The 26,433-nt window shown below is 46.3% G+C and overlaps 2 protein-coding genes across 9 annotated transcripts in view; one reads left to right on the forward strand and one right to left on the reverse strand.

The window, feature by feature from the left end:
* Positions 1–1,281, reverse strand: part of FBXO21 (F-box protein 21) — a 102,726-nt gene extending 101,445 nt beyond the window's left edge. Inside the window, exon 1 of one of the 2 annotated variants that reach the window (XM_085887171.1) lies at positions 1,013–1,278. In XM_085887171.1, coding sequence (XP_085743297.1) covers positions 1,013–1,170 — 158 coding nt within the window. In that variant the 5' untranslated portion in view covers positions 1,171–1,278. Of the gene's footprint in view, positions 1–1,012 lie in introns of both variants that reach the window. The other variant, XM_085887172.1, reaches the window with a different exon arrangement.
* Positions 1,282–2,337: 1,056 nt separating this feature from the next.
* Positions 2,338–26,433, forward strand: part of TARBP1 (tRNA guanosine 2 -O-methyltransferase TARBP1) — a 252,721-nt gene continuing 228,625 nt past the window's right edge. For all 7 annotated transcript variants that reach the window (XR_015059772.1, XR_015059771.1, XM_085887174.1 and 4 more), the window contains exons 1-8: positions 2,338–2,537; positions 2,802–3,972; positions 5,603–5,703; positions 5,816–5,885; positions 6,560–6,714; positions 8,101–8,153; positions 8,228–8,325; positions 8,596–8,731. Coding sequence is in view for 5 of the 7 variants with exons in the window: in XM_085887174.1 (XP_085743300.1) it covers positions 2,811–3,972; positions 5,603–5,703; positions 5,816–5,885; positions 6,560–6,714; positions 8,101–8,153; positions 8,228–8,325; positions 8,596–8,731 (1,775 nt within the window). In the remaining 2 variants the exon portion in view is untranslated. The remainder of the gene's footprint in view (positions 2,538–2,801; positions 3,973–5,602; positions 5,704–5,815; positions 5,886–6,559; positions 6,715–8,100; positions 8,154–8,227; positions 8,326–8,595; positions 8,732–26,433) is intronic.

The following is a 26,433-nucleotide window of genomic DNA, read 5'->3' on the forward strand; positions in this document are numbered from 1 at the left end:
ACGCCAAGTCTTAACCTCAACCCCCCCCCACCCCCCCCCCCAAAAAAAAGAAAAAAAAGAAAGAAAAAAAAGAAGAAAGTTGGTGACGTTCCTGTACCTGCTTCATGTTCTACTCCATATTCACCTCCTCCCCCCTTTCCAATCAAATTTAGTGGATGAGCTATTTCATGGATCAATTTCATGTGTTACCATGGTGATACAGCACAGGCATGATGATCATGGGCCAAGCGAGGCCTCTTCCCACGTCTAGATTCCCTCTTCCCATATGGGCCTCTTCCCACGTCGAGATTCCCTCTTCCCACGTCTAGATTCCATCTTCCCCCGTCTGGATTCCCTCTTCCCACATGGGCCTCTTCCCACGTATAGATTCCCTCTTCCCACATGGGCCTCTTCCCACGTATAGATTCCCTGTTCCCACATGAGCCTCTTCCCACGTCGAGATTCCCTCTTCCCACGTCTAGATTCCATCTTCCCCCGTCTGGATTCCCTCTTCCCACATGGGCCTCTTCCCACGTATAGATTCCCTGTTCCCACATGAGCCTCTTCCCACTTCGAGATTTCCTCTTCCCATGTCTAGATTCCCTTTTCCCACGTCTAGATTCTCTCTTCCCATGTCTAGATTCCCTCATGAGCCTCTTCCCACGTCGAGATTCCCTCTTCCCACATCTTGATTCCCTCTTCCCACATCTAGATTCCCTCTTCCCACGTCTAGATTTCCTCTTCCCACGTCTAGATTTCCTCTTCCCACGTCTAGATTCCCTCTTTCCACGTCTAGATTCCCTCTTCCCACGTCGAGATTCCCTCTTCCCACATCTAGATTCCCTCTTCCCACATCTAGATTCCCTCTTTCCCACATCTAGATTCCCTCTTCCCACATCGATTCCGTCTTCCCACGTCTAGATTCCCTCTTCCATTTCCCATACACTCGCCTCCTTCCAGCACACGTTTCTGCGCTCTGTTATCTGTGTGTTTCTGGCACTCAATAAGTAAATGACAGCGAGGTCCTTCTTGCCTTTGGCCGAACTTGATTCGCCACAGCGGGTCGGACCGCACGGCGCGGTCAAACCGGCGGCAGGTGCAGGCGACGTTCGCTAACTCGATAGGCCCAAGGCTTGGATTCGCCAGGACGACCTCGAGTAGCTCGTCAGGAAGCTCGGCAAGGTTCGCCATCGTCCGGTAAAATCGCTCGGAAACCCGTACTCGGCACGAGTATCGGCTTCACAAGCAGCAACCCACGACAACAACCCATCCGTTTCCTGTTTTAACCACGCCCCATAATTTAATACTTACCCACGCCCCGCTTGCAAGTTGTTGTTGTTGTTGTTGTTTTTTTTTATTTTTTTATTTTTTATTTTTTTTACTGCGTCCCGCTACCTTTATTTACATTCCGGTATTGATTTTACCACAACCTCAAAACGCAGGCAATTAAATATAACCATAATACCAGACTACACGCTGTTTTCACATAATGTCATCAACCTGGATATGCTGTGCCTGGATATAAAACAAGGACAAATTTGTCCAAGAGCAGCGTCCTAAAGGTTTTGTCGGCTAAAAAAAAAAAAAAAAAAAAAAATTCCGATATTTCGTCACGTGTCTTGATTAAGCCAATAGCGAAACCCGTCATAATGTATTTACGTATTTACGATATATCGTGTATTTACGAAATACATAATGTATTTACGAAATTACAATACGATAAATGGAATAATCTTTAAATAGTAACTTGAACTTTTCGAAACTTTAAAGCAAATGTCTGAATATATTTAAAAGTTCATGATAGACGCTCTCAAAAGGCACCGTCTATGTGAGGATGTGTACATGTGCTCAGTATTTAAGGAGATACGGATCGTGTAAACACAAGAGCCGAGTCCGAGAGATTAAGGTTTTTGTCACAACAACAACAACAACAACAACAACAACAACAACAACAGAAACAACAGAAACAACAGAAACAACAGAAACAACAGAAACAACGCTGAGCTCTCTGAGCAGCGTTCGCTCCGTGAGACGCTGCTAAAAACATATATCCTGGATACCTGGATATTAAAAAAAAAACAAAGAAAAAAACCAAACATGATCGCGATATAAAATCAACGTGATGCAAAAAATTGTAACTTTCGGCTCACTCGTCGTTTGATCTCTTTCATCGCCTCAAGAACTTAATGACACTCGCAAATCCTTTTGGTTTATATAAGTAGGGCAGTTGAGGGGTTAATAATAAATTTTGTTTATTTTCTTTAATCAAGCGCAAAGATTCCCAAAAAGTCTATTTATCGCGTCGGGATTATCCAAACAACATTAAGGTGTATAGTCATTATTTTATGAGCTCGATGGTGCGCTGTTCCCCGCTCCCCGTTTAACAATTTTGAAACGCGTGTGCGGAACATTGTTTCAACGTACAATCGACTCGAGGGCAGCCTCGGTCGACTTTCTGTCCCGGGGGCCGAGTTCATTCATTGTATAAAACAAAAGTGTGTGCGGTATTGTTAACGGCGCCTCGGTGAGCCGTTTTTCGGTGCCCCTGTAACTGTAAGGTAATCTCGATTTTCCACCCGTCTGGATTGATTAATTATGATTGCCATTTAATTGATCGAGAGCCGCACCTCACTCCATATGCATGTGGCAGATTCTTGAGCAGCGAAGGCTTTTCAAATCGCACTAATTAATGAGATAACCTCGTCCAAAATGAGAGGACTGTGTGAAAAAAATTTTTTGTCTCAGAGGAATATGCAATGGAATCATGAACGCTGGCAAGGATGGCGTCATTAATGAGTGCTGCGTCGTTTTCACCTCCTTAGGTGCTGAGGATGGAGCAGGAAGAGGGCGATGTGAGCAGACTCATCACTAGGGCCCTGTTGTGTTGCTCCTGTGGAAAGCCCCATCGTCTCCTCAGTGAGGCCGCCATTACTTGGGCCAGCCAGGAGAAGCTTCCAGCACCCGCCTTCTTGGAGATGCTCGGCGACATCGTCGGGCAGCCTGGCATCTTGGCCGTTGGTGCCGTTCAGGAACTGGCGCTGGTCGGCTGTGCACGCCTCCTGTCGCAGCTGGGGGGAGCTGAGGTGGCAGAGCTTGTGCATCGGGTGTGCACGTCGCTGGTGGCTTGCCTACCCCACTGTCCAGCGTTTTGGAGTCGAGCGTTGCTCGCCACAGCTGGGGACGCTCTGCGCCTGTATGTCCAAGAAAACGGAGACCGTGAAGCTCCAGAGCTATCTTCACGGCACACGCATACACCAAATGGGGTTGGAAGCAAACAAGGGGGGTATGGTCTCGATGTTGGACAAGAAGGTCAGAGTGAATGTGCTCAAGATGGAGGAGATCGTAGAAGCCAGAGCAATGCTGACCATGTGGGACGGGGATATGATGGTCGGGATAGTGAGTGTGAAAGAGGTAGCGAAGAACACGGACGGGAATGTGTTCCTCGGGAAGTGAGTTATGTGGGGGTTACTCCCCCTGAGGTGTTGTTGGACAAGTTGTCCACCTTGAAGTTTGATGTGCACGTCGCGATCGAGCTCCTGGCTTATGCCTCACCAGTGCTCGGTGCGGATCACGTGGCCTCAAGTTGCCCCGATCTCTTGACCTCAATCGTATCTACCTTGGAAGTTGCAGACGAACATGTGGCATCCAGGATGTTGGCTCGTCTTGTGCCTGTCACATTGGCTGTGGATGCGGATGAAGCCGTGCTATCGAAGCTTTGGTGTATGCTCAAGGCTTGGTCAATGACGGATCACAACGTGACCAGAATTTTAACTATACTGTGTGCACTTGCTGACCATTTCCTACCAATCGGTCTTCCCACAGCTACGCTGGACCTCACGTTAGACGTGAACTTTTGGTATGCTGTGCAGCACGGCTTGTCACATGTCTCATCAATGACTCGTAAACGTGCCTTGTACGTGCTGAAGCGTATCGTGGACGTGTCTGCGTCTCTGCAAAAAACGATTGTCTGCAGAACTGGATCAACACCAGAAGGTGTGGCAATGAGGACGGTGCACCCTGTCGGGGGGGGGGGGGGGTTGGGATCTCCCTTCACCTTCCTTCCCCTTCCTTTAACCTTCACCCCTATACAGTCTCCCCTGATAGTCTCCTTCTATCAACCTTCACCCCAATACAGTCTCCTTCTATCAACCTTCACCCCAATACAGTCTCCCTCTATCAACCCTCATCCCAATACAGTCTCCCTCTATCAACCTTCATCCTTATATAGTCTCCCTGTATCGACCTTCACCCTCTTTCACTCTGATGGTTAGCATTCTCAATCAGTGACTTGTATAATTCATCCTTTAATCTGATATGTTTAACAGTATTTTGAATGCCTTTGTTTAGTTTGAAAAGTTCATTCTCACTGAAACGATATGGTTTACTGAAGCCTTCAGAACATTTTCTTATTCTCGCTACACTGGAGTTGTGTTCTCCCAATAGGAAGGGAGGCTCTTCCCCAATCATTTTATGTGCAAGGCTGGTGTTAGCTTAACAGTTAAGATGGCTCACTTAAGATCTTTGGGTCATGGGTTTGACTCCGTCAGAAAACATCAGGTGTGTTGACTCAGCCTCTCATCCTTCTGAGGTCAGCAAAACGAGTACCAGTTTACTGGAAATGGGGCACTGCATCAGCGGCACCACAGCGCTCCCAGCAATGATGCAACCAGAAGCCTTAGGCTGCAATGAAACTAGAGGGGGAGCACTCTGGAGAGTGCAAAACTTCCGCCGCCAATACTGCTGGGTCACTCAAGTGAACCTTGTATCTTATTCATTAAATATGATGTCAACAGTGCTGACAGAGTTATAGTTCTTTTCTCCATTTGGGGGGTTGGGAATCACTTAAAACGTAGAAATGCAAAAAAAAAGAAATCAAAATTTTGTTGAAAAAAAAAGTTGCAAAAATTTTTTTTTCTCTAACAATTTTGGGGGGGGAAGGTTGGAAATACTTAAAACATGTAGAAATGCAAAAAAAAAAAAATTTTCTCTAACAATTTTTTTTTTGGGGGGGGGGGGGTTGGAAATCACTTAAAACATGTAGAAATGCAAAAAAAAAATTCTTTTCTCCAAATTTTTTTTTTTGGGGGGGGACCAAGTCCAAAATTTAATGGCATGATCCTTGGACCATACCTAACCCCTCCACCAAGTTTCGTCGAAATCCGTCGAGGAGTTTTTCCGTAATACTGTTCACAAACAAACAAACACAGAAAGGGGTGAAAACAGTAACCTCCATCCATCTTCGAAGATGGCGGAGGTTAATGAATTGTATGTGTACATATGTCTCACTGACGTATTCAAGCGATTATATTATCAGCATGTTATTGGAAACGTTAGAAAATGTTTTTTGTCATGTTGTATTTGCAATTTGGCACTGCGAACAATACAAAATGACTTGTTCTGTGGCACACTCCCTTTAATACTGGACTGGAGAGTAATTCCAGCAAACTACCTTGTGGCATAAAATGTCCTGGGGCGGGGGTGGGGGGGGTGGGAAGAAGATTTGAGAAATAGAAGCTGGGGCCAGGTATGGTGGGGAATTGGGGGATGACAAGGGGGAGGGGGGTTGGGTTGGACACAAGAATATGTATCTTATAACATACGATGACGATATGTTCTTTCCCAGCAAGTGCTCCCATCTTTTGGTGGACTAACGTATCTTCCAATCATCTACTGAACCTGTGGCAGCACTACATTCTCATCATGCAATCACTGGAGGAAACACAGGTGTGAACTTTTGATACCTGTATTCATTTATTTGTCATTGTTTTCTGACTTTTTTTTAAGTTTTATTACTTATCTTTTCCACCACAATACTTCTCAACATTGTCACTTTCAGTTTCATATCGTGAAGCCTGTTCTTAACCATGTTCCGGGACTTTTGAAAGCGATTGTCTCTCCCGAGACAGGTGAGAGGTTTTGCACACATGTTTCTCTTGGTGTTTGAAAAATAATTCCTTCCTGCACTTTCACATTAAATTTTGAAGCAAACCTGTCCCCTCCACAGCTGTCGTTCATTTGTTTATCTATGTTTTGAGTGTCATTGTCGAGTCTAGACTCCAGGTCTTAGTTAAGGTTGATTGGAATAACATTTGACAGAGGGGAGGGACGGAAGGGTGAAGAACGAGGGGAGGGACGGGCAAGGGTGGGTGAAGAACGAGGGGAGGGATGGGCAAAGGTGGGTGAAGAACGAGGGGTGGGACGGGTAAGGATGGGTGAAGAACGAGGGGAGGGACGGGCAAGGGTGGGTGAAGAACGAGGGGAGGGACGGGCAAGGGTGGGTGAAGAACGAGGGGAGGGACAGGCAAGGGTGAAGAACGAGGGGAGAGGGAGGGATGGGTGGGGTGACGGACGAGCAAGGGTGAAGAACGAGGGTAAGGGCTGGTGCGACGGACAGGCAAGGGTGAAGAACGAGGGGACGAACGGGCGGGGTGGGCCGGAGGGGGGGTGGGGACGGCCAAGGGCGACGGGGGAGCAGGCGAGAGGGGGGGACGGCCGAGGGCCATTCACATCCACGTCAATCGTAATGTGTGGAGACCATCCGGTGTTGTTTTGTCGTGAACCTGTGCGCTTGATCTTGCAGACACCCCATTTCCAGCTCTGCACATGTCGTGGCTGACTTGCATGTTTTCACGCATGCTGGAGAGCCGCTGCAAAGCCGTGGTTCATGAAGGCGTCACTCTCTGCCTCAGCCTAGATATGACCGAGTTTCCTTTCATGGAGCAAAATTTTGATCAGGTAATTTAAATGCTTTTTCTGTAATAAAAAAATATTACGAGGTGCAACTTCCTCGGATGAGAGAAAAAGTTTTGTCTGTCTTTTTTATTTTTTATTTTTGTTTGTACTGTGACCTTGAAGTTGGGGAAAAACTGCCTTTCCAACTTTACATGGAAGAGGAATCACCTGCACATGAGAAAGGTGGTGTCATCTTGCTCATAATACACATCGATGTACTTTCTTTGTGTGATGTCATTCCTGTCAAGGTATCCTGGATTATCAGGAGATAATCTAATTTTCCCATTGTATTCCCCAATTTTGGGACATTGGATGAAAATTCTGGCACGATGTAACGTGGTATCCTGCAAGCATGCATTATTGAAATTTGGTATGTTATGAATGCCTATTGATTGCAGTACATGTGCCCACTAAATATACTGTACTTGCGAGCAGCATGGAATGTCAGAATACTGAATAATGAAAGAAACCAAAGAAACCTACATTTGTTTGTTTTGTAGCAAGTTTTATTAAGAGGAATGAATGAAGTTTATCCCAACACACTGTGCATTTGCATGACACGTTCCAACTGCACACCAAAGTGACTTGAATTTGGGTTATCATTCGAATGTGATTGTGATTCCTGAAATACTGTACATCTCATTCTGGATTTTCTAAGTTTGCATTCCTGGTTTGTAATTATCAGGTGTTGGACTGTTATGGACAAAACTGAAACTCATTGCCATTCATGTCTTTCAACCATGATCTTTCAAAATAACTCTCAATTGCTGATCTCAGTTGTTTGCAATTGGAAATGCAAAAATAAAGTTTCTCTTCGCAGTTTGGACAAAGCGAACTGTTTTTGATGAGACCGGCGACTCACGCCCCAGGTTGAAATTTAAGGCATTTTATCTGCAGTTGCTCACCTGCTTTGCCTTGCACTTCAAATTAATGCACAGATGTCACGATCCTGGAGTATGCGCTTCCACCCACTGTTGCCCTTTGCTGATGTCTTTCCACTGAGGCTTCCTCTTGCAGCCATGCTGGCCATAATTATTAGCAACCAGACCTGTGCAGCAGTTTTGTACATGACCCTAAGCATGCTTGGATGTTATTTGCTTAATTAGCAAATGGCTCACCCCTGTGTGGAAGCCGTTGCTTTCACTATACTTGGTGTCCCTCATTTACCCAGGTGTCCCGCATTTACCCAGGTGTTTCCATTTTTTGTCCACAACCTTTACATCCATGTGTTAACGGCTTCTGTGTTCATTTTGTTTTGAACACTTTGTCACATCGGTCAAGACAATTCAGCCATATTCATTCACAAATTGATTATGTTGAAATGTGGATGTTAATTTTGTTCCTTGTATGAACAGGTACACTAAACTGTGGAATTTCTGTTATTTCCAGTTTATCTGTGGGCCATTGCTGGACGCACTGCTGGAAAGTGCTCTGTATGTTCGGTGAGTATTTGGCCGTTTGATTCGTGTTTTTCGACCCGAGATAATAAGTTTGATATTGAAATGAATTCTCGCAGGTCACCTGGCCAGCCTGTTGGAAGCAGTCCATTTTTGGGTGCTTTGATTCACTCGTTTTTTACTTCCTGCATCTTGGCTCTCCCCACATCTAAACGAGGTACATAAAACAGGTGCAAATGATCCGTCTCGGTTGGAAAGCACCCATTCTGCCATTGTTGGCAGTAACTAAGAATACTCCAAAAACCTTCTAAAACGTGGTGATAAACATCCTGGAGGGCTTTGATGATTATGCAAAGTGTTACTGTTAAGACTTGTGATGCATAAATCACCCTTGGCTAATACAATATCCCAAATATTTCTGGGCATGCACATTGATTGGGACTGGAAAGCAGCACAACTTTGACAAGTTATCACCTTCATTTTTCAGGTCGCTTCCTTTGTTACCTTGCACGTGGTATTCTTGCACGACACTGGAGCACTGTTCCTCTCCTCTTCCTGGGTCGTGCCTTGGCTGCTGTACCACAGGGCCCTTTTATAAGTGCAGAGGGGGTTTCTCTCTTCAGGTGCCAGGGCGGGTCATGTGCTGTTCCTGTTAAACCCTTGTAGCTTCCTGTTACTTGAACAGAGGGTTTCCCGACAAATTATATTTCTTCTCGTCATAACTAGCAAAGGTAATGCAGGAGTCATTTATTTCATGACCCTCACCAGAAGAGAGACTATTGCATTTGGGTCCATTTGTTTGTCCGCACAGAACTTTCGTGTTTTTCTCTGTAGCCACTTGTCGGATTGATAGTTTTCACCAATGGAGTGACTACTTTTGGAGAATGTTTTTAAATGATAATTATAACATCATAGGTCACGTGGTGTGGCAGCCGTGTTGGAAAAAAAGGAAAAAACTTTGGACCCCTGTCTCCGAAACCGCACTGTTAAAATTGAAACTTGGCAAATGTCAAGTACTCCTCACGGGGAATAAGTGTGATCTTTTTTTTTAATATATATTTTTAATGATGTCATATATAGCCTGGTGTTGGCACAGTGGTTAGGGCAGCGGCTTGGGATCCAAGAGGTCCTGAGTTCAAGCCCCGTTGGGCCACTGAATTAATACACTAGGGGGTTGACTCAGCCTGTCATCCTTCCGAGGTCGGCGAAATGAGTACCAGTATACTGGGCCGGTGTATACCCCGGTTAAAATTGGTGTACCTTATCCCTGTGTCGTAAGAGGCGACCAGGGTTGCGTCAGGAAGGGCATCCGGCATAAAACGTGTGCCAAATCACGATGCAGATCATACGGATGATCCGCTGTGGCGACCCCTCACGGGAGCAGCCGAAAGAAGAAGAAGATTTTTAATGATGTCATAATCGCATATATAGAATGCTACATCCGATCAGTCTGATAAATTGGTCCACAGTAAAAAAAAATGATGATGTCATCGGTCAGGTGGTTCGGCAGCCACACATTTTCTTGTACACCGCTCATTCCCAATTCCATATCCAGGTGATGCATGACGCCATCGCCAGGCGCCGAACGAAGGGATTACTCAGTTTTCACTCTTTGTTACTTACGTAATCTAAAGATTTCGTAAGTATATTGATGACTTCCGTTTGTTTGTTTGTTTGTTTGTTTGTTTGTTTGTTTGTAGGCACGATAACTCGAGAACGGAAGAAGCTACCAATGTCAAATTACACCACGTGATTCAGGAGGGTGATGGCAAGTGCTGATTAGATTTTGGTCAAAATCGGTCAAAGGTCAAGGTCACAGTGAGGTCAAACATCCAAAAAATGATAACTCGAGAACGGAAGAAGCTACCAATGTCAAATTACACCACGTGCTTCAGGCAGGTGGTAGTTAGCGCTGATGAGATTTTTGTCAAAATCGGTCAAAGGTCAAGGTCACAGTGAGGTCAAACATCCAAAACATTCGATTTTTGATGGTTTGGTACAGAATCATCATAGAAACTTCTGGTTTGCATCGCTACCTTCTCCAGAGACAGCTTTTATTCGACAAGGTCAGAGGTCAAGTTAACGATTTCGTAAGTACCAGTCTATGACTGCTTGTTTGTTTGTTTGTCCGGGCGATATCTCAGCCATCCTTTGATCGAGGAAGCTGAAATTTGGAGACAAAAGTGAAGATGTGCTTTGGCAAAAACTGCAATCTATTATTTTTTGATTAATCAATTATTTGATTAATTACTTAATTGTTATCGATTTATTAATTACTTATTTCTCATCTCGGCAATATCTCAGGCACGTTTTGAGCTGGGCAACTGATATTTGGACATGACAGTGAACAAGTCATTCCATCTGAAATCACCAAATTTAAGAAAATGTTCCCAGTTGACCCCCTCAGATTTACTTTAAACTTTCATAAAATAGTTCCCAGGTATCATAATGAAGCTGCGTAAAATTTTAGGTCCATCGATGCGGTCAACTCCGAGATATTGAGGGTTGAAAATGTGGTTGTGGCCCTATTTTTATGGTTGTTTGCGAGAATCACAAAATGAACGGCTACTTTTAAACTCCCACAACTTTTTAAATATTAATGCTAGAGACTTGAAATTTTCAGAGATTATTCTTCTATAACTGCTCTGTAAGAAACAAACATAAAAAAACTGAGTATACCTCAATTTAATTTTATGACCTGATCAGTTGAAATCCAGAAAAAAAATGTTGGTTTTGTATGAAGACCCAACTTTGAGACCCCATATATTTTTATTGACCCATCCCAGAAGCTTGAAATTTTTTCACGTAATAACTATGGTAGTAGTATTCAAATACATGTTTACTTCTCTTAATTAGTCGTATATAATAGTCATGATCCCTCAAAAATTGAAAATTTTCATTTTTCCCCGAAATTCAGGTGAGGATTGCAAATATATGACAAGGTATACCACTTCAAATTGTTCACCATTGGAAAGAGCATATTCAAGTTTACAAAAGTGTCAAATATCAAAGTGGTATTTTTTTGGAATATATTTTCTATTTTTTTTTAAAACTGTTGTTAACACATTCGTAAATACATGAAGTGTGTGCATGGTGTGGGGACCATGGTAATCATGAATGATTAGTTCTATGATTAAAATTAATAATACAAAAATATATCACATACTGCAATAACAATGTAATAAAACATTTCACGTAAATGATTTGAATAGGTCCTTGATCTGCTTTTCCAAGTCAGGTGCGAGCTTGTACTGCTTCCCAGTTGACGTGAGGGGAGCATCAATAACTTTCATCACATGGACCAAAGGAACCCAACAAATGTCCTCCCTTTTCGGCCACTTACACTTTCTAGAAGGTCCATGTGGATACATAAATATTATTTGAACATCTTGTTCCACTTCTGATACTTCTCGGATGTTACCAATCCACCACTGTTGGTCATATGTGCAGGCCACATAGGTTCCAGGAACCATTATCATCAACATGCAGTGTCGTCTTCTCTGCAGTTGCAACTTGTGGACAATGTCCACCTATGTCCAAGGTGAACCCTGGTTCACCCGAGACTGCTGACTTGTAGTTGATTTGGGATGATGGGAATATAGCTGTGGAATAAAGCTATTTTTAGCCCCAGCCAGATGAGTAAAACTCTTGCTATTTACAAATGAGAAACAAAGAATTACAAATTTAAATTTCAAAGTATTATGTTCATGGTATCCTAAAAGCAGATGATATGTATGTACATTGTATATATACATGGACTACATGTAAAAGGACTGTTCATTAAATAGCACACACAACGCACACAGCACTGGCAAAACATCATTTATTCAATTACTTTTAAAATATTGATAGAAACATGATACCACATTGAAATTTTAGACTTAAGTTAACTTGAATATGCTCTTTCCAATGGTGAACAATTTGAAATGGTATACCTTGTCATATATTTGCAATCCTCACCTGAATTTCGGGGAAAAATGAAAAATTTTCAATTTTTGAGGGATCATGACTGTGTTATATATGACTGATTCAGAAAAGTAAACGTGTATTTGAATACTACTACCATAGTTATTACGTGAAAAAATTTCAAGCTTCTGGGATGGGTCAATAAAAATATATGGGGTCTCAAAGTTGGGTCTTCATACAAAACCAACATTTTTTTCTGGATTTCAACTGATCAGGTCATAAAATTTAATAGAGGTATACTCAGTTTTATGTTTTTCTTACAGAGCAGTTATAGAAGAATAATCTCTGAAAATTTCAAGGCTCTCGCATTAATATTTAAAAAGTTGTGAGAGTTTAAAAGTAGCCGTTCATTTTGTGATGCTCGCAACGACCATAAAAATAGGGCCACAACCACATTTTCAACCCTCAATATCTCGGAGTTGACCGCATCTATGGACCTAAAATTTTACGCAGCTTCATTTTGATACCTGGGAACTGTTTTATGAAAGTTTAAAGTAAATCTGAGGGGCTCAACTGGGAGGCCTCCGGTGATGTGTGGTGGAATGACTCGCAAGTGATTTGGCTATAAAAGGTATTGTTGTAGATTTCCGCCCGTTGGCGTGCGAACGACCGTGTCTTACCAATAGCGGTCGCTTCGCCCACCAGACGGACAATGCAGTCGCGGCTTTCTGGATCAATGCCGAAAACTAGCCACGGGTGTGTTTTTAAGCACACCACAACCTTGTCCGCACTCGACCCGCGCGCGACATGGTCCGATCGCCAAATCTTCGATTTACCAAATTATTCGCATGGGTAGGTTACCGAGAGATTGTACCTCAACGGGACCGCTTGGAAACGAGCTGCTTAAGCAGCTCGCTTCCTTTTGGGATAACCGAGCGGGGTATTATCGCGCAGTCCCGTTGGACCCGATCACTTTACCGGCTATTTAAAAACCAACTAATAATCCGCAATACAAGGTGGCATTTCAATGCGGGAATGGACGCAACGAACAGGTTTACATTCACACAAGGACATTTATTATAATAAAGCATGTATGCAATTAAACAAGGCAAAATACGTATGCAATTATACAAGCAACAAAATCACGACAAAAGAACTACGACCGTCTTTACGAAATGCAATGCAAAGATTTACAGCACACAAACCACTTAACAATTTCCTACTTATTAGACGGGCCCACGGACACACGCACGCACACACACACACACCCAAGAAATGGTGGCAGAGGCCTTTAATTACGAGCTCCAGCTTGGAGGACAGGTGAGCTAAAACCCAGAGCCTATCTCGAACCTCTCCACCTTGTGTGGTCTTCAAGTTGTTTGGACCCGGTCTCCAGCGAGAGCAAGCTGGATCCAATCGCCGTGAGCTGCGATCCTTCCCGAGCTCTCGCGAATCCTCCCGCGCTTCTCAACACGTGCTGGTGAGATGAGGCGCCGATCCTTCCCGTCGATGCGTCGCTTCCCCGAGGAACCACCTCCATGAAGTGGTCGATGCATCGCACCAAGCCGGGAACCAAAATGGAGAACAAAGAGCTCAACGAACCAAGAAGCAGAAGCCACCACTCGCAGCTCGAGCCGAGCGATCGGCTTAACTTTCTTCCGAACAGGGCAGCTTGAAGCAAAAAGCTCTCCCGAGCCAAGCAGAAGCCGAAGCTCACGTAACCATCAAAGCAAAAAGCCTCCTCCCGAGCCAGGCCTTAGCCGAAGCTCACTGAGCCAAGCCGAATCAAAAAGCTTCCGAAGGCCTCAACCCTAACGCAAGCCAAGCAGGACCCGACGGTCTGCTGAATGACTTCCCTCAACTCCCTTCTCCAACTCTGCCCACGAACAAAAGAAAAGATCTCCTGAAATCCTTCTCCCGCCCTTCCCCCGCTCCTGGTGTGACTCATGACTCGTGCCCTCGTGCTCCATCCCCCGCTCAGCCACGGGTGGGAGGGAATTGTTGACATCATGAGTCACGGGATGGCAGGGTGGTTCTTGCTCTTCCCAGAAGAGGGGAAGGATGTCTCCATTGTTCGTTCTCTAACTATTAAATCGATCCGCAGCGCATCATCGATTCTGAACATTTAAACAATGAAAGGTGAGCTATCGAGGGAACAAGCACTTTTTGACATAGCTGACGAAAGGAACCTGTATGTTGTGTGCAATCGAATTCCCAAATTCGTAACACTATTTTTGATTTATTGATGCATCAAATAATCAAATAATTATTTTTTCCTTGCTTTCCGGGCGATATCTCAGCCATCCTTTGAGCTCAAAAGCTGAAATTTGGGGACAAAAGTGAAGATGTGCTTTGGCAAAAACGCTATTTTTATTTTTTGATTAATTGATGAATTACTTGATTATTGGCGATTTATTCTTTCTTTCTTTATTTAATTAATTTCTCATCCTGGCAATATCACAGGCACCTTTTGAGCTCGGAAGCTGATATTTAGACATGACAGTGAACAAGTGATTTGGCTATAAAGGGATTTTTCATATCATTGATTCATCAATTAATTATTTTCTTTCTTGTTTGTCTGGGTGATTGCCTCAGCCATCCTGAGTTAAGAAGCTGAAATTTTGGAACAAAAGTGAAATGTGCTTTCGTGAAAAATGTATTTTTTCTTTTTTGATTGATCAATTAATTGAATAATTACTTAATTATTGACGATTTATTCTTTATTTATTTATTTTATTTCCAATCCTGGCTATATCACAGGCACCTTTTGAGCTCTGAAGCTGATATTTAGACGTGACAGTGAACAAGTGATTTGGCTATAAAAGGGATTTTTCTTTTCATTGATCAAATAATTATTTTCTTTCTTGTTTGGGTGATTGCCTCAGCCATCCTTTGAGTTCGGAAGCTGAATTTGGGAACAAAACTGAAATGTGCTTTCATGAAAAATGTATTTTTTTTTTATAAATTACTTAATTATTGGTGATTTATTCTTTATTTATTTATTTTATTTTTCATCCTGGCCATATCACAGGCACCTTTTGAGCTCGGAAGCCAATATTTCGACATGTCAGTCAACAAGTGATTTGGCGATAAAAGGTATTTTCATTTCATTGATTAATCTATTAATTGATTAATTTTTTTTTTTTTGTCCAGGAGATATCTCTGCCATCATTTGAGCTTGGAAGCTGAAATTTGGGGACAAAAGTGAAGATGTGCTTTGGCAAAAACGCTATTTTTATTTTTTCATTTATCAATTAATTGATTAATTACTTGATTATTATCGATTTATTAACTACTTATTTTTATTTCTCATCCTGGCAATATCTGAGGCACCTTTTGAGCTCGGAAGCTGATATTTGGACATGACAGTGACAAAGTGATTTGGCTATAATGGGTAATTTTGATTTATCGTCTGTACATATTGTTGCGAATTCGCACCCGCCGGCGTGCAGATGGCCACGTAACTCGGATCGCGGCACGTCACCCACCGGACGGACAATTCAGTCGTGACCCTCCGGCAACTATCGCCCGGAGCCAGTCACAGGTGGGCCTTTCGACCTCACCACAATCGTGCCAATTGGCCACCCGCGTAGGATAGGGTTGTTCACCAAACTCGACCTACCTAAGTACCCACACGGATGGTAAACTGGGCGATCGTACCTCGCCGCAGGTCGACTCCGGACACGAGCCGCTTGGGCGGCCCATTCCGTACTATCGGGATAACCGAGCGGTGTTATCGTCAACCTCGACGGTTCAGATTATTTACCGGGCGTTTTGCACACACTACAAACCCTTTACGTGAAGCAGGATGGAGAGTCAATTAAAAGGAAGGAGACGAAGCGAAACGGGCACAGTTCACACAATGCACATTTATTTCCCGGCACACAGAGAGCACGTATATACAGCCATACAGTCAAAATGCACATAAAGCAACCAAAACAATAAAAGCAACAATGACGCAGAGTTAATACCGAATACGCGCACACACAGCAACACTTAAACAGCTTTACTTCGCAGACGGCACCAACACACATTTACACAAAAGCAAAGGAAAGAAGCCACCCTCATAGACAAGGAGGCAGACAGGCCCGAAGGCCAAATGTGCGCGGGACCAAGAGGAGCTGCCAGGTCCGCGAGACCGGGGGGCCTACCCGCGTCCTCGTGACGCGTTGGCGGGCGAGCCGCAAATGTGGCCACTCGGCTGTGCCCCGACTCCGTGCTCCTTGGCGGGTTTCGTTGGCACGATGTTTGGGGTGGGGTGGCAGTGGGGCCCCCTTTTGCACTATCGCAACGCGGGGGAAAGGGAGATTGTTGATGACCTGGGGGAGGGGAGTGGCTGGCTGGTTTGGGTCCCACGACGAGACGAGCGATCCCCCACACCGTAACCTCGTCGCCGACCGCCGTCCTTCTCGCCTCAGACCCGAGCTCCCTTGCCTGCAGTTCCACCGCGCGCACTCGCCTCAACTTCACCAACGCAACGCAACGCGTCCCCAACAGCCACTTCTCGACGACCCTCTCCAGAACTCAACTCTTACTGCAACTCTTCTCAGTTCCGCACTCTCCTCACCCGACCGACTCAATTCGCCTTGCACTCGCCTTTTTATAGGCGGGCAGGAGCAGCCAATATGCAAATTTTAGGAGCAGAACGCGATTGGAGGTGGGGCCATGCCGCCCCCACGGTCAGCCATTGGTCGGGCAAAAATGGGCGTGAACCTCTCCTGATCCTAACATTTGCATATACGGACTTTACATACACACGCTTGGAGGCGGGGCCAAGCCGTCCCACGCTCGCTAATTGGACGGAGGAGAAGTGGGCGTGTAGCGTTTTTGATCTGAATTTTCCCCTCGGAAAGGCCGCCATTTGCGCTCGTGGCTCGGTGCGCTCGGCACCAAACGCCAAATGGGCCCGAGACAGCCCGACGTTCAGTGTTCACAGGTGGTGCGGGAATGGCCGTAGAAGGAGAGAGGTGAAGGTGGTGGAGGGTTTTCGGTGGTGGTTTGATGGTTATGGTGCCGTTTGGGAATGGCGGTGATGCGATGATGTGGGAGCGTAGATGGTGGCGGTGGCGTGGTTGTTGTGTGATGGCGGTTGAGACGTGGTTGGTTCAAAATAAAGATAGAACAGAAAAAATGGCCAACTCAAAGCGTCGCAGCCCGGATGAATCACATAAATTCCCTCTTTACAACGGGTTTGGGCTAACTACACATGGACCTATGAAGATATCTCACCTGAGGGTCCTTTCTGGTGTAATGCGAATTTCCACAGCTGTAACAATATTTACCTCCATTTATTTATTTGGCATGGGGGCAGTGTACTTTGAATGTACCGCCACTTGTATGTTTTCTTTCTTGTTTGTGTTTTTTTTCTTTCTTTCTTTTTTGTTTGTTTGTCTGGGCGACATCTCAGCCATCCTTAGATCGAGGAAGCTGAAATTTGGGGACAAAAGTGAATATGTTCTTTGGAAAGTCAGCACGTACATGGGCGGAGTTTCCTCGGCCACCAGAGCTCCGACTCTGCCCCAGAGAGATGGAATGTTCCCCGCAACCAATGAGAGGTGAGATGTTTCATACACCGACTTTTCCACGAGCCTCAGACCAATGGCAGGCGAGACGTCTTAGACGGCGAACTTTTCCACAGCCTCTCGACCAAGGAGAGGCGAGATCTCAGACGGCGATCCTTCCCACGACACCCAGCCCGTAGGAGAAATGCAATATAAGGAACACCAGGGCATTGGGAACAGCGATAGGGTTGGGCAATCGGGTTTGAGGTGCCGGAGATCGACTCGTCTGGTCTGGTCGGCTTGGTAGCGATCGGGTTTGAGGTGCCGGAGATCGACTCATCTGGTCTGGTCGGCTTGGCAGCGATTCGGTTCGAGGTGCCGGAGATCGACTCGTCTGGTCTGGTCGGCTTGGCAGCGATTCGGTTTGAGGTGCCGGAGATCGACTCGTCTGGTCGGCTTGGCAGTGCTCGGGTCGTCTCTCTCTCGGGTGTCCGACGCTTTTCCTCCGTCCCTGGTGCTTGGAGCGGCATCTTGTTGCGGGTTTGAGTCCCGCCGAGCCGGATTGTCAAAGACCACACGAGGTGGACAGGTTCAAGCGCAGGCTCTGGTCTCTAGCTCACCTGTCCTCGAGCTGGAGGCCTTCAATAAAGACCATTGGGGTCCATTTCTGTGTGTGTGTCTGTGTCTGTCTGTGGGCCCGTCTATAAGTAGCAACTGGATAAGTGCTTTTGCTTGTACATTGACTGCATTTCTTATAGTCAGATAACTCTGCTCCTTGTGTGTTCCCTATCTCCTCCACCCCCCCCCCAATTATAAATAAATCCCCTGTTAAATGTTTCAGCTCGTTTTTGTGTTTCTTTCATTCGTTTAACACGGTGCATGTTGGGGAATTAAAGAAGGCCATTGTTGCCGTAGTTGTGAGCATTCGGACCGACCGGCCCTTGGAAACCATCTGCTCTGGTTACGCATGGGTCGAGCCCGGAAATGACTCGTCCCGTTCGAGTTCCGTCGAGGATGTGAATACTCGGTAGTTCGCCACGTGGGCCTCAAGGTATTTTGAAGTTTGGCAAATAACCCTGTACCACGTGGTTGACTTATTGACTATTCACGGTCCTGGAAGGGACCCGTACCCTCAGAGTTTTCCGAAAGGTACGATGAAGATTCTGGGTGTTCGGTAGAGTCGACCCTCCTGCTCCACCTCGCGGTCGTACTCGCAACCGATGCCCGGCTCCACAACAATATCTCAGGCACCTTTTGAGCTCGAAGGTGATATTTGGACATGACAGTGAACAAGTGATTTGGCTATCAAGGGTATTTTTGATTTATTGATTAATCAATTAAACTATTCATTTTTTGATTATTTACTTAATTGGCAAAATGTTACAGATTCGGATGAAGTGGTGGTGGTTTAGGAATGCTATTCGTCAATTGTTTGAGAAATTAAATTATTTTTTATCTATTTTAATTCTGCAATTAATCAATCTTATTGTACACCGTTCCCTCCCAATTCTGGCTCCATGTGCTGCAAGGCGCCATCGCCGGGCGCCAAAGGTGCCCTGGAGATGTCGCACGCTGGAAGATTTTATATATATATATATATATATATATATATATATATATATATATATATATATATATATATATATATATATATATATATATTTATATATATATATATACAGTGGGGAGAACAAGTGTTTGATACACTGCAGATTTTGCAGGTTTTCCCACTTACAAAGCACGTAGAGGTCTGTAATTTTTATCATAGGTACACTTCAACTGTGAAAGACGGAATCGAAAACAAAAATCCTGAAAATCACATTGTATGATTTTTAAATAATTAATTTGCATTTTATTGCATGAAATAAGTATTTCATCACCGACAAACCAGTAAGAATTCCGGCTCTCACAGACCTGTTAGTTTTGTCTTTAAGAAGCCCTCCCATTCTCCACTCATTACCTGTATTAACTGCACTCGTTTGAACTCGTTATCTGCATAAAAGACAGCTGTCCACACTCAATCAATCAGACTCCAACCTCTCCACAATGGGCAAGCCCAGAGAGCTGTCTAAGGACATCAGGGACAAAATTGTAGACTTTCACAAGGCTGGGATGGGCTACAGGACAATAGGCAAGCAACTTGGTGAGAAGGCAACAACTGTTGGCGCAATTATTAGAAAATGGAAGAAGTTCAAGATAACAGTCAATCTCCCTCGGTCTGGGGCTCCATGCAAGATCTCACCTCGTGGAGCCTCAATGATCATGAGAAAGGTGAGGGATCAGCCCAGAACTACATGGCAGGACCTGCTCAATGACCTGAAGATAGCTGGGACCACAGTATCAAAGAAAACCATAAGTAAAACACTACGCCGTCATGGATTAAAATCATGCAGCGCACGCAAGTCCCTATGCTCAAGCCAGCGCATGTCCAGGCCCGTCTGAAGTTTGCCAATGACCATCTGGATGATCCAGAGGAGGAATGGGAGAAGGTCATATGGTCTGATGAGACCAAAGTAGAGCTTTTTGGTTTAAACTCCACTCGCCGTGTTTGGAGGAAGAAGAAGGATGAGTACAACCCAAGAACACCATTCCAAACTTGAAGCATGGAGGTGGAAACACCATTCTTTGGGGATGCTTTTCTGCAAAGGGGACAGGACGACTGCACCGTATTGAGGGGAGGATGGATGAGTCCATGTATCGTGAGATCTTTGCCAACAACCTCCTTCCCTCAACAAGAGCATTGAAGATGGGGCGTGGCTGGGTCTTCCATCATGACAACGACCCGAAACACACAGCCAGGGCAACTAAGGAGTGGCTCCGTAAGAAGCATCTCAAGGTCCTGGAGTGGCCGAGCCAGTCTCCAGACCTGAACCCAATAGAAAATCTTTGGAGGGAGCTGAAAGTCTGTGTTGCCCAACGACAGCCCCGAAACCTGAAGGATCTGAAGAAGATCTGTATGGAGGAGTGGGCCAAAATCCCTGCTGCAGTCTGTGCAAACCTGGTTAAGAACTACAGGAAATGTCTGATCTCTGTAATTGCAAACAAAGGTTTCTGTACCAAATATTAAGTTCTGATTTTCTGATGTATCAAATACTTATTTCATGCAAATTAATTCTTTAAAAATCATACAATGTGATTTTCAGGATTTTTGTTTTAGATTCCGTCTTTCACAGTTGAAGTGTACCTTTGATAAAAAAAATTACAGACCTCAAGGTGCTTTGTAAGTGGGAAAACCTGCAAAATCGGCAGTGTATCAAATACTTGTTCTCCCCACTGTATATATTGTTACGTCTGGGGGGGGGGGGGGGGTTGTATGCATTCAAAGGGAAATAATGATGTTTAGTTAGGCATGCCACGCTGTTCGAGTTGCACCAAGATCTCGATGTAATAAGTAGCAATTCAGTGGTGATAAATTGTCTAGTAAATGTCCATTTCTTTAAGGGGGAAATGATAATTGTCACGTAATTAGATAGGGAGACGGGTTAGGGTAAGTGTTTATGCGTATCCCCTTTTAGTACTTCCTGTAGGCTTGCCGTGACGTAACAGGACGGTGCTGCGGATGGCTCCGCCCCTTGATCACGATTGGCGGAAGGCGACAGGCAGAGGGCCAATAAAAGGGCTCCATTGGAAGTGACGAGGACTCGAGTAGAAAAAGCGATCTGGTTGGGAGAGGAAGGAAAGAGGAGTGAGAAAGGAAAAGCTCTCGTCGAGGTGGCACCACAGAGCTCTCTCTCTGGTTGCGCTTGTTCATTCCTCGATTTGTCGTGTCTCGTGGCCTTGCTGTGCCTCGTGCCTCACCTCGGTTGGCCCTCGGGTTCTGCTGGCCCGGAGTACGGGACCGAATGGCGGGCAGACTTGCCTCCCTCTCCTGCTCGCATCTTGGCGCTAGAACTGGCTCTCTGGTGGCTGTGGGCGGTCTTGGGCCTACACCAGGAGGTCGACACCACCAGGAACCGCACCACGGCGGCTGGTTGGAGCTCACAGGCCGGAAACCATGGTTCTGCGCGGAAGGGCTGACAGAACCTCGGCACCACCGTGTCTCCTGCCCCTGACGGGCGCAACGTCAGCTCGTCCGGCACCAATCCAGTGACTTTTACGTCGACACCACGAGCAAGCCTGACCACTAGCTACGTTGTGTGTGTGTGTGTGTGTGTGTGTGTGTGTGTGTGTGTGTGTGTGTGTGTGTGTGTGTGTGTGTGTGTGTGTGTGTGTGTGTGTACCTGGCACCTTCGAGGGTTTGAGATTTGTATACCCTTTGGAATTGTTTGTGTTTCCCCCACGCCCGAACCCACACCACCTCCCATCGAATTTCCCCCAGATCCCTCCTCTTGCCGAGTCTTATTATCGTTCTGGTTAGAGAAATAACATTATTAACTCAGTGCAAAGCGACTCGTGCCACCTTCCTCGTCCCGTTTGCTGGAGAGCGATTAAAGCCGCCATCCGTGGGTTATAAAAAAAATAAACCGCCTGCATCGTTTCAGCGGGACTGTTCATGTCCTGTGGACGTCACATTGGTGTCAGGGTGTCAGATTTTCGAACCCCTCTAAATTATACTTGGTATCGGGAGAATATACCAAGATTAAAATCTCGTCACGAATTGGAATACAAAATTACATCAGAGAAGCGTGCGAGCGCGGGAAAATTTTTGCGGGATTTTTCAAATTAAATTTAATTGGCGGCAAACGGGACTTCTGCACCATGGCGGATCTGCAGATGTTTGAGGAGGAAGGCCACATGTCTGGCAGCGAGTCGGGGGAAGAAGGGAGAGACGGGGGTAGGATTGGAATCTCCCCCATTCCGAGCGGGGACCGTGCTTCATCGCCCGTAACGGAGCCGGCAGCGCCGGAAACCGGCGCGATGTCTATCTGGACAATGTTGGAACAATTTAATGGGTGCAATTACAGCACAGGGGGGCAAAAATGACAGCACAGGGGGCAGAAATGAAGGATCAATTGGGGGTAATGGGGGCAGTTGGGTGCACGGATTGATTTAATGAGGGATTAATTCGGGGAAAAGATGGAGAAAATAAAAAGTGAGATGCAGGAATGTGTGGATGTTAAATTGGGGGAAATACAAAGTAAATTCGAGGATAGATTGGAGGAAACAAAGGTAGAAATTACATTGGAGGGGGAATATAAACGGAAAACATTGGTCGATAAAATTGATGCAACGAACATTCGGGTTGATAAAGTGGATGAAGGCCTGGAACGTCATCGTGCCTGTGTGGATGCTCGTATGCAGCTGCAAGTGGAAGAGTGGGGAGAGCTGAGGAAGCAAGGGATGAATTTGGCGGAGGAGGAGTAAACGGATTGGAGGCTCGTTTGGACGAACAAGATAAAAATTATGGGCCAAGAGGGAGACTTAGATAAAGGCCTGGTAGAGCCGTGTTTTGTAAGTAGAGTGTCCGGGTTGGTTGAGGAGCAGCTAGAAACTCGCGACAGAGCCTTGGAGGAGGTTGTGCGGGCCCAGAAGATCCTGCGGAAAGAGGTGAATCGGTCCATTCAACGTTTGGAACAGGAGGCAAAATTGACCCATGAGACCCTCACCACAAAACACCTTTGGCCACATGGGGCACCGAAATTGGATACGCAGCCACAAGGGTGTTTGATCCCTGGGCTGAATTCGGACAAGGGAGAAACTGGGAAGCGGGCCACCGGGAAAGTGATCCCCCTGGTAAATTTTGATGGGTCAGGGAGCCTTGAAGCTTTTCTGACACAATTTGAGTGTATTACCCGACGAAACGGGTGGAATGAGCGGGAACATACAGGAAATCTGGTGGCAACGTTGCGGGGACCACCCTCAGATGTGTTAAACGTGATCGCGGAGGAGATGTTGACCAGCTCCCACATTTGTGAGGCGTTGAGCCATCGGTTTGGGTTCTCAGCAAACTGTGATCTGGTGCGGGCCCAGCTCCAGCACCGCAGATTAAAGTCGGGCGAGACAGTGCAGGAGCTGGCACAGGACATTTACCAATCAGTTAGGATCGCGTATCGGGACCGAACAATGGAGGCGTGGGAACAGACTGGCACTCGAGAAATTTTTAGCTGCTCTTCCGGACCCTGAGGTCCGAGCGCTAGTCGAGTTACAGGATCCACCCACCGTTCACCGAGCGGCCGATTGCGCGGCCAGGCTGGCCTCGTGGAGGCAGCCAGGTCGGGTGCCAGAGAGGCCATCGGTGCCGGTCCGACAGGTGGAGATTCAGGATCAGGGAGAGGGGCTGGGAGAAATTGGCATTACCCAAATGTTTCAGGAAATTTTCCAGAAACTGTCAAGTTTGATGAGGGGTAATTCGGCAGTAGGTGCGCCACAGTGGAGGGGTCCAGCTCAGCCAATAGAGCAATGCGATTATGGCCGAGGGGGTCCGGAACCGGAAGAGACATTACACCGATACCCACGGGGGCCTTTTATGGGGAGTTGTTTCCAGTGCGGGCGAAGAGGACACATGCAACGATATTGCCGGTACCTGGCGATGGAGAGACCCTCCAATAGACTTTCAAGCCCAGAGAGGATGAATCCTCCTGCTGAACCGCCAGGTCTATCCGAGGTGCCCTTACCTCGGTCGAGTCCGAAGATCACTATCGGGGGTCGGGGAGACTAGATCGGTCTGGGCAGATAGGGCCATGCTCGGCTGGTGAGATTGTGGCGAAGTGCCCTCCTTTGGTGAAAATAGTGAATTGTGGGAAAATTGGCATGGGTTTGTAAGTTCTGCTGGGTTTTAGAGTGATAATAGGGACAGTGGGTAATTGGTAACAAAGCGGGCACGAGTGGCTATCCAATGGCTGGTGCGTGGATCGGGTGAGAAGTGCTGTGTGAGTTGTTTCAAGTTAAGAAGTGAACTGTATGGTGCACACTCTGATTTTTATTAGACATGGTGTGGTAACTGGGAAGGTCATGGTTGGTGAAGTGTTAGAAATGCAGGTGTCACATGTAAGGCCGATGAGGTGGGGGAGTCATGTGGGTTTTGTGGATGGGGATGATGTGCTTGTCCACAGGGATTGCCTAGGCTCACGGTGAGCGGGAATTGCAACCCCCTTCAAGGAGACTCACCCCTGGTGGCTGATGGTGACAGTGTCTGGAGGCAATTGGGAGAGGGTCTGGTTGGGCGACCAATGCGGGTAGGACCTTGGCGACCCAGGAAGGCCAGAGAGCCAGTGAGACCCCTTCCAGTGTGTTGTACGGGGTTAGAGCTGATGGCTACCAGGGGGGTGGGAATCAAAGGGAGCGGGGTGGAGAAACATCCGGGTTGAACTAAAGCTTACCTGTGGGCATGGTTGCACCTGAGATGCCCCCATCATCTTGTGGTAAGCCACCCCACGGTCATGACAGGATTCAGCCTACAATCATTGAAATTGGGACCATGACCTAGAAATGTGATGATGACCATGGTGTGAGTGTTGTGAAGATGTGTGAGTCCCACTCGATCCCGCACAACCTGAAATGTGCAGCAAGGGCATGATGTCCGCATAATTTTGGGGTGAAGCAAATTTGAAAATTGGCTCCCCAGGTAACGCTGGGTCTATTAGCATCTACTGGGGGACGCGGTCGCGTGTTAATATCCCGGGAATACTGTCGTTAAGGCTTAGAGTAGGAATGTAAAGTATAAGTGTTGTGTTTTTTGTGGAACCTTTTGTTTCCCTCCCGAGATCACTGGAAGAGTGTTGGACAGGAGCGATGATCCAGAGGATGGAGTGCAACTTCGCTCTGTGCTCTCATGTGATTAAATAAAAATAATAAAAAGATGAATTATTGTTTCGGTGAGGATAAGTCCATAAGGGGGTAGTACGTTAAGCAGGATAGGTAAGTTCGCTGCGGCCCACTGCCCATTGCCCCTCCTACTTTATTTCGTTAGGTTAAATAGGTGTGAGTCAGTAAGTGTTAAGGCTGGTACGGTAGCGCCTGTGATATACCTTGCAGGAGCTGCGGTACCAGAGGAGGGGGCAGTGTTACTTCCGAGGGGGGGGGGGTATGCCTTCAAAGGGAAATTAGGATGTTTAATTAGGCATGCCATGCTGTTCGAGTTCTTCCACGATCTCGATGTAATAAGTAGCAATTCAGTGGTGATAAATTGTCTAGTAAATGTCCATTTTTTTTTAAGGGGGAAATGATAATTGTCACGTAATTAGATAGGGAGACGGGTTAGGGTAAGTGTTTATGCGTATCTCCTTTTAGTATTTCCTGTAGGCTTGCCGTGACGTAACAGGACAGTGCTGCGGATGGCTCCGCCCCTTGATCACGATTGGCGGAAGGCGACAGGCAGAGGGCCAATAAAAGGGCTCCATTGGAAGTGACGAGGTCTCAAGTAGAAAAAGCGATCTGGTTGGGAGAGGAAGGAAAGAGGAGTGAGAAAGGAAAAGCTCTCGTTGAGGTGGCAACCACAGAGCTCTCTCTGGTTGCGCTTGTTCGTTCCTCGATTCGTCGTGTCTCATGGCCTTGCTGTGCCTCGTGCCTCACCTTGGTTGGCCCTCGGGTTCTGCTGGCTCGGAGTACGGGACCGACCGGCGGGCGGACCTGCCTCCCTCTCCTGCTCGCATCTTGGTGCTAGAACTGGCTCCCTGGCGGCTGTGAGCGGTCTTGGGCCTACACCAGGTGGTCGACACCACCTGGAACCGCACCACGGTGGCTGGTTGGAGCTCACAGTCCGTAAACCGCGGTTCTGCGCGGAAGGGCTGACGGAACCTCGGCACCACCGTGTCTCCTGCCCCTGATGGGCGCAACGCCAGCTCGTCCGGCACCAGTCCAGTGACTTTTACGTCGACACCACGGGCAAGCCTGACCACTCCCTATGTTGTGTGTGTGTGTGTGTGTGTGTGTGTGTGTGTGTGTGTGTGTGTGTGTGTGTGTGTGTGTGTGTGTGTGTGTGTGTGTGTGTGTGTGTGTGTGTGTGTGTGTGTGTGTGTGTGTGTGTGTGTGTGTGTGTG

The sequence above is a fragment of the Eptatretus burgeri genome, chromosome 7, assembly GCF_056783735.1.
Source record: "Eptatretus burgeri isolate ZD-2024b chromosome 7, Ebu_testis_v1, whole genome shotgun sequence".
In the NCBI taxonomy this organism is placed as follows: domain Eukaryota; kingdom Metazoa; phylum Chordata; class Myxini; order Myxiniformes; family Myxinidae; genus Eptatretus; species Eptatretus burgeri.